At 40.7% G+C, this 19,787-nt stretch overlaps 1 protein-coding gene across 1 annotated transcript in view; it reads right to left on the bottom strand.

Moving 5' to 3' along the window:
- Positions 1-18,867, bottom strand: part of BTC (betacellulin) — a gene marked incomplete at its 5' end in the record, with an annotated part of 41,140 nt that extends 22,273 nt beyond the window's left edge. Inside the window, one exon of the mRNA XM_079707022.1 lies at positions 18,804-18,867. Coding sequence (XP_079563148.1) covers positions 18,804-18,867 — 64 coding nt within the window. The remainder of the gene's footprint in view (positions 1-18,803) is intronic.
- Between the last annotated feature and the right edge of the window lie 920 nt (positions 18,868-19,787).

Genomic DNA, 19,787 nt, shown 5'->3' with positions numbered 1-19,787 from the left:
CTCTGAATTTGAGATGACTGTGTCTCATTTAGAGACAGTAAATGGATATTAGATCTGGAGCTGTGGAGTGAAGTCATAGCTACGGGTTCTACATTTAGGAGTTATGAGAAATAAACTGGTATTTAATGCCACACATATTGATCTGTTAGAAAGAGCCATGTGAAAAGAGAAAGCTGATTATGGATAGAATACTGAAAAAATCAATATAATAGAGGAGCAGAAAGAGAAGAGTCCTCAAGGGATCAAGAAGAGCCACACAACTAAGAAGAGAGGTTTTCTAGAAGCATTTGGTCGACTGTATAAAAACTGATGGAGAATTAAAGATAAGAACTGAAATATATGCAGTAGATTTGACAACCAAAAAGCACTAGCAATATCTTGCTAAAGAAATAGTAATGGCATGAAAGCTGTGCAAATAATTGGAGATTACTCTTCACAGATGTTGAACTGAGAAAGGGAGGGGGGTTAAGATTAGTCAATATGTACAGAAAAAAAGAGAGTTATTTTGCTTTTGTTTTATTATGAAAGATCATTGACAGGAAGATGCCAAAGGTACAGGAGAGAGGCAAAGGATGAATTAACGACAGAGCAGAGACGTTGGAAAATTTAGCCCAAAAGGCAGGGCCACTTCTGCAATTGCGATGAAGTTCTTTGCAGTCAAAGTTAGTAATTCTGGCAAGTATAACTCTATTTTGAGTGAATGGAAAGTCTTTGGAAAATAAGAGCTTAAATGTAGTTTATATTCAATACATCTGACCTCATTGCTCAAGGAAATCCAAGTTAAAATGAGTGGGAAACATCTAATGTGTTTCTCAACTTCCACATTACTGGCATTTGGACTGGATAATTCTTTGCTGTGGGATGCTGTGCATTGTACTATGACTAGCAGTATCCCTGGCTTTTACCCACAAAATGCCAGTAGCATCCCCCTCCCTTCCTCCACCTACCACTGAGATGTCACAATCAAAACTGTCCCTAGACCTTGCCAAATGCTTCCCTGGGGGAGAAATTACATTGGTTGAGAACCATTGCAATTCTCTCCAAACTTAGATATGGAAAACATAAGATCTTCATTCAAAAGAGTCACAAATTATATTAAATTTCAGAATTACTAAGAACCTTAGAGATATTCAAATCTCCTACCAACCCTCAGCTCCCCTAAAAACATCCCCTGGGAGAGTTCACCTTTAAAATTTCAGCACAGAGACTTCACTCCCTTCTAAGGCATCACATTTCAATGAGACCATTCATCCATTCTTTCACTCACAATCATTCATTCAAAAAAAATTAAGCACCTATTTCTAAAGCTCTATAAATGCTTCTTTATGTTGAACTAGTTTTTGCCTTCCCATAATTTTACTCTGCTCATTGGAATCACCTAGAATAAATCTAATCTCTCTTTCTTGTGACTGATCCTCGTATATTTGAAGTCAGAGATCAAGTCTTCCTGAAAGGATTTCTCTTCCTCAGGCTAAACATGCTGGTTCCTCCAACCATATTTTACCTGACATCATCAAAACCTCTCATAAGCCTTGACATCCTCCTTAAAAACAAGGTTTAAATACAGTGCTATTTTACATGGTTTGGCAATGACGGAATAGAGCAGGGCTCTCAGCTCTCACATTGTGGGCACCATATTCCTGATAATGCAGCTCCATAACATATCAGCCCTTTTTAACTATTCCATTAAATACAGGGGTTTTATTCTGCTTAGAATAAAAAGAAGCTCTTAAAGCACTTATACTGTCGGAAAGCAGTGTATTGATGGCTTTTTTGTTCTTTTTGTTTTTGCTCTGTTTTGTTTCATTTTAATTTTAACCTGAGAAATGATTTTGTACTTGTCCATTTTAAATGTTATTGTGTTAAATTTTACCTGTCATCCAAATATTTCACAATCTCTTTGTTTTCTTATTCTTTCATTCCACCTATTATCCATGCCTCCCTGCTGCACATGACCTGCAGAATTCTCAGATGCATTCAAGCAATAAAAACAAAATAAAACAAAATAATGTTAGATTAGCTGCATTTGCTAAGTGACTGGATATTGAGTTCCTATTTCTGGGGTTGGTTTTTATTTTATTTTTTAGTGGAACATTTTATTTTATTTTATTTTATTTTATTATATATTACTATTTTTTTTAATAGACCTGTATTGGAGTAAAATTGCTTCACAATACTGTGTTAGTTTCTGTTGCACCACAAAGTGAATCAGCCATATGCATACACATGTCCCCATATTCCCTGGGGTTGGTTTTTAAATACCAACTCCACTCATAAAATTAAAGACAAAAAGGAAAAGAAACCCAATTCTACTTTAGTGAGTCAAAGCTCCATTTACTTTTATGCACTTTGAGATTCTCAAATTAAAAATCACAGAATGTATTAAAAGTATTATCCCCATCAGCCATCATGGAGAATGAAGTCATTGGGAACAATACAAGCATTCAAAGAGACACAGCTTGACAAGGAGCATGACCCACTCTCTCAAAGTTACTGCTAACGCTGAGGTAAGTCATACACCAGCTGGGTCAACTACTTAAAAAGATCAAATGTGACCAACCTAAACAGTCATATACGTTGTATTTGTCTCACCTCTGAGCTGAACTTTCCATTTTTAGAGACAAGTACATTTCATATTTTTAAATAAACATAACATTATCACAAAATGTCCATACATTATATTCTGATAACTTAGGATATCTTCTTAGATACCCTAACTTCTACTTGTGTTTACTAAATCCAGTGATTTCCTATGACATCACATCAATCTTATTTTAGGAATCAAACCACACTCCATGTCCCATTAGACAATTCAACTGTAAATAAACAGAGAATGTGTCAATTTATGAATATAAGCAGAAATTAGAAGACTATTTCACAGTCAGATCTCTGATATTTCATTTATATTAGAGGGAAGCAGTATAGATTAATAGGAAAAAGATATTTGAAGTCAAATGGAGCTGTACTTGAATCCTGAATGTACCTTTTAATCACCAGCTTTGTGATAAGATTAAGTTACTCAGCACTGAACTTCAGCGTCCCCATCTGTAAACTGAGGCCCATAATATATAACTTACATGGTAACGATTTAACTATCTGTTTAAAGAAAGTGCAAAAAGTAAATTATGAATTATTAGCCCCAGTAATGCCTGGCACAAGATAAGCGCTCAATAAAATAGCAGCTCTAAGAGAACAGAAGTAAAAAAGAATTCTTATTACTCAGTAAAATATAGATTCTCAACTCTCATTAATGAATATTGAAAAATTTCTACATTTATGATATGATTTGACTTGTGTATAAAATATGCTTATGAAACAAACTACAAAAGATAAATACACATACATATTATACTTCTATAGTGCACTTATACATATGTGTTCAATGAGGAAAATCTGTCTTTCCACATGCTGCTTTTTTCCAGTGTTTTTAAAAAGATATTTGACATTAATGCACCTCAACTGATTAATATGTCATCTTCTGCATGTATGGTTCTTTGTATTTTCAGCACAGTTCTGCCAGTACTCAGCATGCTGTTTATGTCAGATGGGAGTTACTGATTCAGTTGGTTAGTTAAGTGATTCAGTGATACAAATATAACAGATAAAGTCAGATCTTAGATGATACTATTTAACAGTCACATGGATTATATTTGATTAGAAATCTAATTTTAATTTCTGAAAAATAAAGTTAACAAAATTTTAAAATTTAAATCAACGTTAGGAGTAAAAACTATAAGCATCTGGGGAATTTCCCAATGTATCTTTATTGTCAAAAAGAAAAACAGAATCTTGAGTATGCATACTATACGCAAAAAGTATTTTCTATGTCCAAAAAGAGGACATGTCTAAAATGGAGTTGAAAAAATATATTAAGGGGTGGAAATGCTGTTTAACATTGAGCTTATGGGTGGCTGAGTAAAGAAGTATGAAATAGATTAAGTTTGACATTGATGTTCTCCTTCATCTTTTTTTAACTCCTTTTCTGTCTTTTTTTGTTGTTGTTTTTTTCCCCTCCTATAAACCAGTATCCTCCTACTGCTTTAACATTTCCCCTAATAGAACTTAATTTCTTCATAGATTTCCCTTTCTAAATGTATTTACTTTCAAAGCAGACTTGCAAGGAGAGAAATTGTTTAACTCAACAGAAATACTCTAGAATCAAGTTCCTCAACCTGGGTCTTCTGGAAAGCAGAGCCTGAGACACAGATTAAGGGGTTATCACTTTATTGGGGAGGTACAAGCTCTGGGCCATGAGAATGAGGAAAAGGGAAGCAAGCAGAGAAGGAGGCAAAGCAATGCAATGTGTGTACCCATCCTGCTGGGTGTAGCTCCAGAGTGAGCCACAAAGACACCGAAATGAGTGACACATTCACTCATCAAAGGGCCATGTAAAAGGTTCAGAAAGGAACTGTGTCTTGAAGTAGCTCACAGAAGAAAGAATGAAGGAGGAATTTCTCTGCCCCAATCACTTCCATCACCCATTTTCTTTTGGACAAAATTTTCCCCACTGGGTGCTGCCTCCCCCAATCTCTGGTCCCTTGGTGAGTGAGAGGCCAGAACACATGCCCTGGGACATGGCCTTGAAGTCCCAAAAGACGGGCAAGCTGGTATGAGTGGAGAGCTGATCAAGGGACAAGGGAGGTAGTTGAAAGGCCCTTAAGAAGTGCACGATTTTGTGTCCCAGTACAGTGAGGATTTGGGGCATCAGGACACCTTGGGGGAGTCTTGTTCCAGGACAAGGAGGGATTTTTCTAAGGTCTCTCAAATCACACCACCTGGAGGGCTGCCTATTCTATAAAACTGAAAGACAGGCTTCCAGATTTTCAGAGCCAGGAGGGGAGGCCAAGACAAGGGTAGAGAAAAAATAAGAGAGTCTTCACAAATAGTTTATGTCCATTCAAAATCAGGAGAATAGAATATGACCTCCTTCCTCCTCCAAAAAAAAATTCTATTCCAAATGGTAGAAACAATATCTTGGTGTTTAAGAAGGGCTTAGAATGATGGATAACATTTTTTAACTCATAAAAGAACTCCACACTCTTATATTTTTAAAGCCCAGAGAGGGAAGTAATTTAACAACCTGTCATACATAAACTAACTCATATATCTGAAAGTTGTCAACACCCCGATAATGCCTTTGCCAGTAAATCAGCTATTTTATTTTTGCCATGACCGTTATTAAATCTGTGACAATGACTAAATTGAATGGGAACCCTATAGCAACCTAGAGCTAGTTTCTTAGAAACTTGTCAAACTCAGTTGTCAAAACTTGACGTTTTGAATTCTATCCCTTTATGATAAGGCCGGACCAGACAGTCAGACATTGTAGCGCTTTAAATGAAAAGCTCTGGGATCACTGAATTTCCATAATAGTTCATAGAGAGGAGGCAAAAGGAACCATGGAAAAAGAACAATTTGTTATCAAGGAGGATTATCTGAGTGCAAAGTGAGGAGGAATAGTGGAGTTGGCTTCTGGATCCAGTGATAACACAGCCTCTGACCCATGAGGAAACAGTCATCAAACTTTAATAATGGTAAAGAAAAGAGCATAGGGTGTCAGAGTAGATGCTCTCCCAACCTGAAAAAGCCCCAGAATTTAAGCCCTTAAAATGAGTTAGGATAACTCAAGCCAACTTAACTTTAACCCATTATTATCTTTATTGATCAAACCATTTGTAGAGACCAGAAACATCAATCAATCCATCAATCAATATCAGACAGTATAATTGCCAGGTATAAAGAAAATAAATTCTAATAGAATTCCAAAAAGAGGCAATGTTAAGCTGAAGAAGTTATTGGGGAAACTTTCACAAAAGAAGTTGGAAACTAAACTGGACCGAAGGCAATGACGTAGAAATGAGCTGAGTGTGTTTTGGGGGACAATGAGTAAAGATGTCCAGCTGGAGTAAAGAATTATACAGAGAAGTATCTAGAAACAAGGACCTTCTTGATGTGTGTGGTGTGACTGTGAAATAATTCAATTGATTTTCTTGTGTGACCTATGAAAATGACTCATTAAGAAATAGTCACACCATGTTTCCAGTTGAAACTTCAATGTCTGTTCACCACATCCTGAATAAAGCAGCTGACTAATCCAGAAATAAAGAAGTATTTAATAGTGGTGAATGCTGTTGGGTAGAAATCGTTAAGAAAGAATGGGGTGCATTTCTTTTGCTACCCTTCTGCAAAGGCAAATGGAAAGTGTATCGTTTCACCTGGCATATACATCACATTTTGTTCTTCTTACCCTCTATGACAGGATAATTATCATTTATGTAAAAACAAGTAGAGAATCTTCTCACAGAAGTTTCCTATCATAGGATGTTAGAAATTTGCAATGTTAGAAATTTGTCTCCTGAAATAATAACATTTGAAACTTTTGTCAATATAATTTATCAATTATAGTTATGCTAGGGTTTTTCCCCATCACAACAGGATCCCAGGTCATAATTATTATCTTAATAGATGGTAAAATATAAAGAGTGCAGCGTCTTTAAGGCAAAAACTGAGCCTGAGGCAAGGGATTGATACTATGTCCCAAGATGTCCTCTCATCACATCATATGAGGGGTACATGATATCTACATGGCATTATTGGTGATGTTAACCTTGATATTTCTATTCAGGAAAAGACATGGTGGAATGCAGTTTGGGCCGGGTGGGAGTGAAGTCACTCAAGTGATTTTCTTTTTCAAAATTCTTTACCATTAGCTCCCCAGGTCTCCATCTGTCCTGCGTCTTCTCCTTGCTGACAGTACCAGAGAAGTCAGCTGACAGTACCAACCTCCAAAGTACCCCCAAAGTGAAGTAACATTATAGTCGCATCTATAATTCATGGAGTCATAAGAACCTTTGGTGGTCATTTGGTCCAACTCCTACCTCACCTAGGAATCACCTCTACACAGCTTCCCATGAATGCAATCCAGACCACAGACATGCCAGGCATGGGATGATTACCACATCCCAAGGCAGCTGATTCCATTCTTTCAGAGCTCTACTTGGGAGAAAATGTCCTAAATTAATGTGAGAGCTGTCTTCCAGGAATGTTAGTTCATTAATCCAAGTTGTATACTCTGAACTACACAGAGGAAACCTTTGTTGGGTCAACTTTTCAACTATTTGAAATTAACTCTCATAACCAAAACTTTCTCTTTCTACCCACCACCCTGACCTCTATCCTTCTATCCTTTCAGTTGTGTGTGTGTGTATGCGTGTGTGTGTGTCTTTGGCTTCCCCATCAATCTCCTGTCTCCTGTCTTTCCAGAGCATCAATGATTTCCGCAGAGCTCACTCACCAGTGACCTCCTCCTGAGCCTCAGCCTCGTCCATCTCTGCAGTATTTGATATGGTTGATCTTCCGAAATCTTCCATCTAAAACTCACCCTCCTCTTGGCTTCTTGACTTATCCTTCCCTTTTCACTTAACTCTGCCAGTTACTTTTCTGACTCCTACACTATATATGGGTGCCATCAACACTCTACTTTCAGTCCTCTTTTTCTTCTGATCATTTTTATTGTGGTAAAATATATACAACATAAAACTTACTATCTTAATCATTTTTAAATATACCATTCAATGATATTAAGTACATTTATATTGTTGTACAACCATAACCACCTGATCTCCAGAATTCTTTTTATCTCACAAAACTGAAACTCTATACCCACTAACTCCCCATTTCCTGCTCCCCCAATCCCTGGCAACCACCATTCTACTTTCTATCTATGATGTTGCCTTGGTCTTCTTTTTTATAATGCCATTTGATCTCACAAAATACTCATAGACTTAGTGTTGGAACAAATATGTACTGAGGGTTTACTGTGTGCTAGGCACTGTGCTAGAGCCTGAAATTATAATCAGCTAAATGATTCATTTATATTTTCAGCCCTATTTTCTAACCAGATGATTGTCCAAACTGGCTGGCCATTAAAATTTCCTGTAGAGCCTTTTGTGTAATAATTTTTTTTTATTTTGTAATAATTTTAGATTTACAGAAAAGTTGCAAAGTACACAGCATTCCTATACACCCCTCACCCACTTTCATTTCCTCTAATATTATCATCTTTCACTACTGTGGTACATTTATCAAAATTAAGAACCAGCATTGGTAGATTACTATTGATTAAACTCAAGACTACATTCTGACTTCATCGATTTTTCATTAATGTCCTTTTTATGTGTCAAAACTCTTAGGAATTTGGCATCTTTGATGACATTTACCCTGAACACTTGGTTAAGGTAGTGTTCACCAGATTTTTGCACTGTAAGGTTATTATTTTTTTTTCCTTTTCATACTCTATTCTCTGGAAGCAAGTCACCAAATCCAGCCTACGCTCAACAAGGTCAAGGAATTAAGCTCTACCTCTTAGAGGGGGGAGTATCCACCTCTATTATTTGCAGTTATTCCATAAGGAAAATGTGTTTCTTCTCCTGAAAAGTCTTTAAAAATTTAGATTCATAGGGACATGTCAACCAGACTTTAGTAGGTCTGGGGAGAGGCCTAATAATCTGTACTTTTTGCTTTTCTTGGAAGAAGAATCAGACCTGGGGTCCACTACTCTAATTTGAAGTCAACACCCATATTTCCAAATGCTCATAAGACTTTTGAATGTCTCAAAAGCAGTTCACATCCCTACCAGAAAAAGGAAGTTCTCTTTCACATATGGCACCATAAATTCTTGTTCTCTCCCAGGTTAACAGTGTTGGAAACAGCTTTAATACTTTTTTTGTTACTTAGACAAGTCATTATGTCATATAAATTGTTGCTTAGAAATATTTATTGAATTTATTCCTTTCTCTCCATTGCCTGGTCCAGGCTTTCTGGGCTAGGTAAAACCAATCTTAACACCACTGCACTCCCTGTATAATTCCCCTATTGAAAATATCACAGTAGCTGCCCATTATCCATTATTATTGCACTCCCAAGAAGGAGTCCTTCTAACATGAGTTAGGGACAAAATGATGCCCTTAATGGTAGAGAATGGAGCTGTCATAGAATAAAGTGAGGTCTTCTGTGAGAAGAATAAAGTTCATTCCCATTTAGTTTCCTCTCTCTCTAAGTGTTATGTGGTCATGAGCCAGTTCCCTGAATCTGTCCTCTTGGATAAGTCTCTTTCTCCAGGTGACACTGCTGCTCTAAGATGGGTGTGGGGCTACCCCCTGGTTATGAGCCACCTCCAGCCTTAGAAAACCTAGCAGTACATGGTTAGGAACTTTGAGGCAAACCACTCAAGTCGGCCTCTGATCTGTACTTAGCTCTTCACCAAGCTATAGGGCCTCCAGTAAAAATGGAGTCTAGACGTTTCCACAGAATTAAAAAAGGCTCCTCAGGTAGAAGACCATATAATATTTTAAAATAAGGTCTTGACATATAATTAAAAGCATAAATTTATGTAAATTACAAAACCTCCTAGCTCCAATTCCTAGGAAATCCTGCAAAGATATCACTGCATTAAGAATTCAGGATCCTGGGGGAGGGTGTAGGTTATGCTGCCTGTTGGGTAGGGGTGTTGGTGGCCAGGGATGAGTTGCTTTCTCCAGCAAAACCTTCAGGACCAAAGAGCCGAAGGCATGACAACCAGGACACTCATCAGCAAAAAAAAAAAAAATTTAAAAATTCAGAATACTGCCTAATGTCCTCATTCTGAAAAACAAGTCCTTATCCAGTCAATATTTCCCTCAATACCACACAAAATCAACTCTTTGTTCTATGCTTTGAGTCTGCCCACTCTCTGCTTCACCAAAAAAAAGTAATTAATTTATCCACCTTCTAATTTTTCTCCCATTTTTTCCCTCTACCACCATCGTGGAAAAACTAACTCAATTCCCTGTTTCCTTGGTGATATTTTTTTCACAATCACTTCAGCCCATAATAAATTCTCCTTCTTTGAGATGTTTAGTCTGTACTAGGTAATTTAAACTCTGTTAAGTATTGAACTACTTACTATACGATGTTTCATTTCTGATGAACATTTATACCCAGTATAATACAAACTCTTTTTGGAAAGACAGCAACTTGGACAGCTCTCCTTAATGCTAAACACAGTATTAGACACACTTTATAATAGTATTAGACACACTTTAAAATAGTACAAATACTTAGCTATGTCTTCCTCATTATTACATGTTTTAGATATAAAGACTGTACTTCCCAACAGCTGACCCAACACTATGCAACAGTGGTTCGGGATAAATTCTTGCTTCTGGATAAGTTGCTGTTTTGCTGACGGTGGTAGTCAATGGTTCCTCAATGTCATGAGCAAATCTCATTCTATCAGGTCAGCCTACTCCGGAATAGGAGGTATAGCCGCCATCTCAGTGAGGAACTGTCTAAAATAAGTCATTGTTAGCAAATTCGAAGACATTAAAGATGGAATATAAACAGATGCTGGAAAACAGTTCTAGTTTCTGATTGTGGCAGCTAGGAAAGCATGTGCACGCACACATGCTGAAATTACAAGGTTTACGTCAAGATCTTTACGACGCGCTATGAGAAGCTACGGGTCTAGGAGAACTTCCTGGGCTGTGTGCATTCAGAATTATTCTTTGAACAAATATATATTGAGCATCTACTATGCACAATAATCCTCTAGGCACTGGGAATATAGCTGTGAACAAATCAGACAAAAATCTCTGCCATCGTGGTACTTACATTCTAATGGAACTGTTTAAAGAACTGTTGAAAGCATGGTTATGATGGGGGCAGATTTCTTTTTTTTTTTTTTTTCCTTTGCTTGCTTCCAGTGGTGAATATTACGGCAATTTCCTTTGATCAAAGTACAAACACTCCAGCAGGCTTAAATGAACACAATGATTCTATTTCTCCTTTTTAGACATACCTATGAAATACTTTAAAAGTTATCTACATATTCACAAAGTTAAGAATATTGATAAATATTGAGCATTTTCTAGCCAACTATTCTACTAAAATCTTTTCCTGCATTATCCCATTTTATCCTCAAAACACTCCTGTGTCCCTAGATGTTAGGTACTATTATGATTATTATCATTCTATACATAAGAAAATACAGCACAGGGAGATTAAGTAACTTTCTCAATGTTACAAGACAATTATTATGGAAAAACTGAATATTTATGCATGGCTGTCTGCTCCTTAAAATGTAAAAAAAACTATTTTGTCATTAGACAACTTTTCTAAAACAACTTGTTTATTTTCCATTTGTCTGACATTTAGAAATGAATTTTGACATTGCATCATCATTCATTCTTCCAAAATGACAGTTTATTTCTTTTTAGTTAAGGTAATTATTTGTATAACCCCAATAAATGAGACAACCTCATTTTGATGAGATTAAAGGTATTAAAATTATCTTGTAAATATTTCATTTTTCTCTGCTAGTGAAGGCTCGCTTTTTATCTGACTCACCTTAAGATGTTGGGTTTTGGTATCAATGCCAGGAAAGTGCTGGAAAGCTTTTCACTGCATAAAACTAGGATCAAAATTGGCAGTTGAAGAAGAATCTATAGACTTTTTTTTTAGAAACAGATAAGCACTTCGCTTTTGCAGTGGCATTTCTTACATTTGTTCCTTCCTATCAAAGCCAGCCAAAAAAGAACTCTTGAGAATTTTTATCTATTGCCTATTTCATAACTAGTGGGAGCTGGAATTTGAGAAATAAAGGCAAGGGAAAGTTTTTCCACCAGTTGGTAGACCCTGATTACATTTCAGAAGTACCCAGAATTTTAAAATCCAAATTTTTTTAAATTAATGATTTCTTCTGTACTTTCCAATTATCCATTATAACAGCTCATGTTAATCCAGAACTTAACTATGTTCCAGGAACAGTGTAAGTGCTTTATGTAGTAACTCACTTAGTCCACATAATAGTCTTGGTTCTATTGCTGTCAGCTTTTACAGATGAAGAAACTGAGGCCAACAGGGTTTAAGAGATTTGTCCAAGATTAAGGAGTTGGTAAATCGCAGCAACAGGGGAGTCATGCCTAGATGGTCTGACTCAGAGTCTACACTCTTGACTACAACATCATGTTGATGCAGGATATGCTCTTTTTACTCCTCAGGAATAGGCCTACAGGTCCAATCAGGGGGAATGTAAAGCAAGGTCACCTCTCTCCATTTGCCCTAAGGAGTGTGCCCTAAGTGTCATAGTGTTGCAAGCAGTCCAGGAAAGTGCAGGAGGCACCCACAGGTTCAGGCTCATTTAAGGATAGGGTCAGAGTAGGATGGCCAAAGTGATTCTAGGCACAGACCAAAGGAAAACACCCGGTCTGATCAATTCCAAGTGTTCACTACCAGCTGGGATGGCCTGGGCCTGGGATATGTGTAGGCAGGTTTCCTGGCTGGGATGAAGAGCCAAGAGTCCAAGAACATGAAGTATAGCCAGAGCCTGGGGTGCCACAGATGTATGGGTAGGCAGCAGAGAAAGCAAAGATGGTGGGAGACTGCTAGAATGAACTTAAATGCTTTTAAAATAAGTCAGGAGAACTGGGCTCCTCTTAAATACAGTGATATGTCATTGTACTATACCTTAGTGTCCTATCGCCCACTGTCTCCCCCATTCAGCAACAAATATTTATCTACTATGATCCAGGCACTGTCACTTCATCCTCGTTGTTCAGGCTCATAAAGCCAGAACCTTAGACAAGTTACTTAATGCCTCTTTGCCTCATATCCTTGTCTACAAATGGGAATAATCCATTATGTCTAGCTTGTGTGTTCAGTGGATAGTTATATGGGGGAAACAAGTTATTACACTCCTAGAATAATGCCCAGCATGCATACTACATAACTGCTCTGCTATTATTTTTGGTGTAAAGATCAAAATGCTCTTTCAATTGTGAAGGTCCCCAGAATGTAAAGAGTTATTATGGTGAGATTCCATACCCAAGGTTAAACAGATATCTGAATACATAGTAACCTTGTGTCAGTCACCCTATGAGACTGGACCAGTCAAGTGTCAGAAACTCAGCAGGAAGGTGGTGATGAACAAATCGAGTCTGGGTCTCCTAAAATGGCCTCATTCAGCTCTGATGGCAATTTCCTGTCCTTATTAGTGGGCTTTCTGCACTAGGGGCAGAGGTAAGCCTTCCTCTCCTGCTCTGGACAGGCCTGGACTGTGTGGCTTACAGTACTTAGATCTAACCATCAAGGAATCCAGACAATTGATAGCTATGAAATATTTAGACATAACCTTAGTCAGAGAAGTCCTCAACACTAAGTCAGACCGCATTCAGCCTCCACAGCAAATCTTATCTCAACTTCTACAGGCGCCACCAAAGGTTTTTTATATATTTAATACTAAGCAGAAACCCGTGAACATAACAACTTGGTTACTCCCAGCTAATGAAACACATGTGCATTAGAAGAAATTCTAATCAAATAAGAGTGCAAATCACCCCACACCTCACAGAATTCAAAAGGCATTTTTTAAGGAACCATTGGAGAATGGCCTGAGTCCAATGCTTTTCCCTCCCCACTTGAAACACCTATTTGAAAAACCTATATTTTGACTGTTGAGATCTGCCCTTGAACCAAATATATGAGAGATAGGTAGCATTACCGAACATGAGAAACAGAAGTAGACTTACTACTTGCCAAACAAAAGTCCATCTGTGAAAGGATCTCTATCAAGATGGGAAGCAAGTCCCAAGTAAGAAGAGATGAAGAAACATGTCCTTCTACATCATCTCTGAGTAGTGGTCATGTTTTGCCAACAAGAAATAGAACTGTTTTCTTTACTGAACCTGCTGTTCCTTTAATGCCTGGGCATTGTCACAAACAGCCACTTGTATTCACTCATTCAATTAACTAATATGTTTTCAGCTCCCACTATGTGCCAGGAACTCTTTATACATCTCAACATCTCAAACATAAGGCTAATGGAATGAGTAACTCCATGGTGTTGCAAAGAGATAAATGCTATATTAGTAACTCATCCTGTTATACAACCGAGACACTTTGAAATAAGAAGGCTGAACACAAACATTGTTATACATTTTGTCACTGTTTCAGAATCAGTGCTTCTGATCTACAGGTCAGGTAAATAATATACTACATATCCTCAAAAAATGTAAAGAATGAATAAAAGTACTTCTTCGCTATTTGACTTGATCTTGCTGATAATCAAAGTATGTTACTACCTAACTGATGTAAATTAAGATTAAATACCCAATCTCTCTCCAACCATCTAAAAAATCTCCTCATTTCTTTAAAATCTAGCAATTATAGATTCATTTGGGCTACCAAGATTCCTCTTTTAAGACACAGATATGGCTGGGCAAACTGCAGTCATTAGCAGTACAAAGCATAGCCATTTTAATCAGATGACTTTCCTCTTAAATTTTACTTTGGGGAACTCTTGACCAACTGGAATATGGATTCTTTGTGAATCCAGGGGTTTGTCTGCAGTTTTAGAAGTGTATAGGGATCGTGACTTAAGCCTAAACTGCATGCAGCCCAGATTCTGGCTTATTTGGACCCTCCTGGGAAGACACTAATTCTAGTGGAGAAGTTGACAAGCATGGTTCATGGATTAGAAGAGTGACTCACGCAACAGCTTGGTGCTGTTTCTCTGACTGTCCCCTCAGCCTCCTAGTGACATTCATGCCTCCTAGTGACATTCATGAGTTGATTACTATTAGAGGGTGAGAAAAAAACAAGATGAGCCTTTCCCGCTGGGCTCCCCATGGATTTCAGGAGCAGAGGGTACTGGGGTGAGCAGTCTCAACAGAGATGGGGCAGTGCCAGGAGTGTGGACAGACACATGGACTCTCTGTCCTGGGCACCTTTGACCTCAGCACAGATATTTGCAGGCCAAGCATCAGCAGGGCCACCTTCAGTGGCCACTACAAAACTTGTCTGCACTATTGGGATCTTTCTTCCAGAATTGTTTGGGAATTTCCACACAACTGAGAATGGAGCAATAGCAAAATTTGATTTGTAACACTTGTTAATATGCAAGTGTGGCCTGCGAAACCTGGGATTTTTGAAGAGGAAAAAATCTCCCAATGCTCTTCTAAGCCCAAAAGCATATCTGAAAAGGCACATTCTAAAATCTTCACTGTGTGGGGCTTCAGCTACTTCCTTTGTACAATGAGAATTTTACCTGCTGCTGCCTACTTGCTTTACAACTTGAAACATCATGAATACATTCATATCCTCAAGAAGAACTTAAAGAACCAACTTACATATATTAATGGTTTAGATTTTAATAAGGAGGGGAACATATTTTTGACCTTAAAACTCACTCATTTTTTTTAAAAAGAAACTTTTTTTCCCTTTTTCACTAGTTGTGATTTTAGCTTTAGTTTGTTATAGCAATTGGATGAGAGGGAGAAATTTAAAAACAGAATAAATAGGGAGTCCAATTTCTTCAAGATTAAAAAAAATACTTTAAACAAAGTTATTGCCCCTTTACCATATTTATCAAAGAAGCAAGCATCCATGGTTCTCTTTGTTAAGGTAAAGTTTACAGGAAACAAAGACCCATTACAAGTAAATGGAAGTTAAATATTATTGTAAAAATATTTTCTCTTAAATTCCCAGTAGAAATGTTCATTAAAAATCAGCAGAGGGCTTCCCTGGTGGCGCAGTGGTTGAGAGTCCGCCTGCCGATTCAGGGCACACAGGTTCGTGCCCTGGTCCGGGAGGATCCCACAAGCCGTGGAGCGGCTGGGCCCGTGAGCCATGGCCGCTGAGCCTGCACGTCCGGAGCCTGTGCTCCACAACGGGAGAGGCCAGAACAGTGAGAGGCCCGCGTACCGCAAAAAAAAAAAAAAAAAATGAGCAGAATGTCAAGTTGGTAAGCACCTTAGTCTCATCTAAAGCAACTCGTTTATTTTATAAATGAGAAAAACAATGCTCAGAAAATTGTAACTTACAGACATCTCAAGTCACGGAATGGCAGAAACTGGAACCAGGTCTCACATCTGCTCAGTACCTGCTCTCAAGACACTTTCATTGTGACATACATACACACACATACACACGCGTGCGCGTGCGCACCTAGAACATCACACAGCCATTGCTCCCATTCTTTTCAAGAAGTAAATAAGATAACATGTGACTTAAATTAGGAATAAGACTTAAAAGTTAAATAGGACCAATTAATGGAAACACTGATGTCAACAAATTACATCCTTTGGGATTTTGCAAGGAGTGGAGCCTCTTAGGGGGTCTAGAGATTGAATTCAATTCCCTAAACCAAACATTCAACGAGGCAGTTGCACACTTAGGTTACCCTGAGTTACAACAGCACTGGATTAGAATTCTGTTTTGTTTTTTCATTTCTTCCTTTTGACAAGTTTGGAGAAAAAAATAAAGTAACGTGTGATAGTAAATAGGGAAGAATGTCCATCAACCTGCAATAGTCATTTCTACCATAACACTTCTGCTGGCACATCACCCTAATCTTGTCCTGTATTAATTAGCTTGTGCCTGGATCATACCTGAGACAATCAGGTCCTCTGGCCCTCTCCTCTCCTCCCACACTGCACCCCACTGCCAGGTTTATCTCCTTAAATCATTGTTTGTATTATATCCCTCTGTATTCAAGGCCTATGATGGTGTGTGATTAACTGTTTATTGATTTATATCAAAATATTTTAATCTGGCTTTTTTGGCTCTTCATAATTTGTCTGCCTCTCATCAGTTCTACTTTCGGGCAGGCTGACTTCCTGTCTCTCCGGGAAATTAATCTCATTCCCATCACCAACCCTTTACTAAATGCTTTTACCGCCTTTCATCCCCCTCTCTCCCCTACTACTGGTATTTCAAATCCTATTTCAAATCCACTCAGGTCCTCCATGCAATCTCCCCACTGCTCCATCCCTCCCTGTTGAGCTCCCCTTTCACCGGTTTCATGACTTTTTCTCCTATTGTTTCATATCTGTTAGTCCTGCATTCCCAGCTTCAACATAACATTTTTTAGGGCGAGAATCATGTCTTAGGACTCTCCTGAGCCCTCCTCCCACCCCCATTCCCATATACTCTAGCATCTTGCTGACTGTAGCAGATTTTCAGTAAACACTTTGACAGTAGGACAGACCAGATAAAATGGAGGAAGAGAATGCCAGCTTCATCCAAGTGATGCTGGCAAAAGCATAGTACTGTCTCTAGGCCTAACTCTCAGGCCCATTGCCCTTCATCAGGCTCCACATGACTCCATCACTAAATTGTTTCTGACCTCTTCCTCTGCAGGGTTTGTAAATCAGTCCTTTCTCTCTAACCAAGATCTAAGTCTGATCCACTTCTGGCCAAGGTCGTGACACTTTTAAGGCACCTCTCTTTTTTTTTTTTTTTTTTTTTTTCTTTATTGCGGTACGCGGGCCTCTCACTGTTGTGGCCTCTCTCGTTGCAGAGCACAGGCTCCAGACACGCAGGCTCAGCGGCCATGGCTCACGGGCCCAGCCGCTCCGCGGCATGTGGGATCCTCCCGGACCGGGGCACGAACCCGTGTCCCCTGCATCGGCAGGCGGACTCTCAACCACTGCGCCACCAGGGAAGCCCTAAGGCACCTCTCTTATTCCAAGGTCACAGCCAAATGGAGGTTTCCATTTAGATCTCACCTCTTTTCCTCCATAAGAGAAAGCCTGGCCCTTTCCAGGCTGGAAGGTAGTGTCCTCATCACGTAGACACTTCAGCTGTGGAGACGCCCCTCCTCCCACATTGATGCCCCAAGCCCAGATGTCCCCACCCTTCATCCCAGCTAGGACTACAAAATATTGCCAGTTTCCCTTCCCTCTGCCTGCACCCCGCACAAATGACCATGATGCAGAGGGGATGCCTTGCAGTAGTAGGATTTTCCCACTTAAGTATCTACCTGCTACCTTCCCATACTAGAGGGTGGGGGGAACCCTGCTTCCAGCAGTATAAACTTGCCCCAGCATCCGAGTTCCAGCTCTCTCTCTGTCAGCACTGACTCCCAAGGAGGTGAGGAGAGCCTCCGGGAGGGCCAGGCACCCTACCACTTCTCCCACTGGCCACTCTCCCCTCACACCAGGTGACCGACCACACCCAGTAGTCCTTAACCTAACCACCCAAGTTTCACCATCGAAGTGAAGAAAAGTTTTCTCTCTGCAACTTCTCCTTAAAACAGGAAATAATATACTCCAAGTAAAGCAGCTATGTGTTTCATCAATAGTGCCCTCAGTAAAATATGTCATCTCCCTTTCCTTTTGTTTCCCTATCAGGAACAGGAGATCCAGGTCTCAAAAGTTGAATCTTTTCTCCCTCCTCCTGCCCCTCCCAACTTCGCCGGCAAGAAAGGGGTGGAATCATTCATTTTCGGGCCTTCCTCAGCTCTCGTCTCTCCGGGGTCGTCCCCTTCCTCTCTCTAGCACGCGCCCAGGGTGCCCAGGCAAACTGCTCTCCACCCTGCTCCGCACTCCCGGCGGCCTGCATCTCAAGCCAAGGAGTTCCCTTTCCTCTTCTTCCCAGGGGATGTCTTTTCGGTCTAGTCTCCCAGGCTCCCGCTTTGGTGGATTTCCCAAAATCCTCCACCTGCCACACCTCCTCGCTCCCGGGCACAGCTCTGCAACGCCCAAGGGCACCGGCGCCCCGGCCCTCCTCTCTGCGCCCGCCCACGGGATCCCTTCCGCCCTCGGACCGCCCCCTGCGCCCAGGGCCGCCGCAACAGGTGCAGCCCCAGGTGCCCAAGTGCCGGATCCTTAACCTCGTGCTACCCCAGTCGTCCAAGTTCTTCGAGCTGCCCCTGCCAACCCCAGGGACCCCCTCGGGTCCAAATGCCAGCGCGGAAGTCTCGCCCTCCCTGCGACTCCACCCTAGACTTTCCTCCTGGGTCTCCAGCGCCCACTGCGGCCACTTACCCAGGGCGAGGGCCAGGAGCAGTGGCAGGGAGCTGGCGCCGCTGCCCGGGGCGGCCCGGGCCATCAACCCCGCTGCCGGGCCGAGCAGCCCCGAGACGAGTCTCCCGCCTCCTCCTGCGCCCCCTTCCCGGGCCACGGGCGCCCGACGGGGTGACTGGAAACGAATCCCGGAGCTAGCAGGAAGCAAAACTACTCCCCAGGCTGGCACCCGGCTACCGGGCGGGCGAACACCCCGGGCGGGCGGCCGACCGGCTACGCGAGTGTCGCCGGGAAGAGGGAGCCTCCTATTTATCCGCGCTCTTTCTGCACACACCCCATCGACGAGGCGCAGGACTTCGTCGTGGTGGCCTCCACGCCGTTCCCACCCAAGTTACCCCACACCCACACAACGGGACACTGGCGGGCTGCCCTCGGGTCAGCTCACCCACGCCCCCTGCTGGGTCGCACCTGAAGGTTCATTTCCCTCCCCTTGGGGAGTCGAGGAGGTGGGGAGGGAGCGGAGAGGGAGCACGTGCAGGGGCCCGAGGTGCGGGGCCTGCGGGCCGCCGTGGAGCAAGCCGGCTCTGAACTCCCTCCCCGAGCCCACTGAGCGAGAACGGCAGACCCGGACTGCTCTGGAATTCCAGCTCCCCTTATTTCAGCCAATTGCTGGTGTCCTGGAGGGACCAGAGCCAACACTCACTGTGGTTAACCTCAGGCATTTGACAATTTCCAAGCTTCTCTTTTCCATGAGTGATTTGTTGAATATCTGGGAGTGTGGGCTCACCAAGAGCTACTTTAAGGATGTCACTTATATTTTTTATTTCTCCATTTACTCGTCTATCCATTGTATTTTTCATTTATTTATTTAATTCATCAATTCTGTTGGATCTATAAGAATAAGGAGAATGCTTTTTGCCTGGGGCTTGCCAAGCACTATCTCTACCTCAACACACCTCTTCTTTGAGGAGACGTGGAATCTGATGGTTCTGCACCAAGCATTTC

Source organism: Hyperoodon ampullatus (assembly GCF_949752795.1).
Source record: "Hyperoodon ampullatus genome assembly, chromosome: 1".
In the NCBI taxonomy this organism is placed as follows: Eukaryota; Metazoa; Chordata; class Mammalia; order Artiodactyla; family Ziphiidae; genus Hyperoodon; species Hyperoodon ampullatus.
The sequence above is the reverse complement of the archived record's forward strand: the minus strand, read 5'-3'. Positions and strand labels throughout refer to the sequence as shown.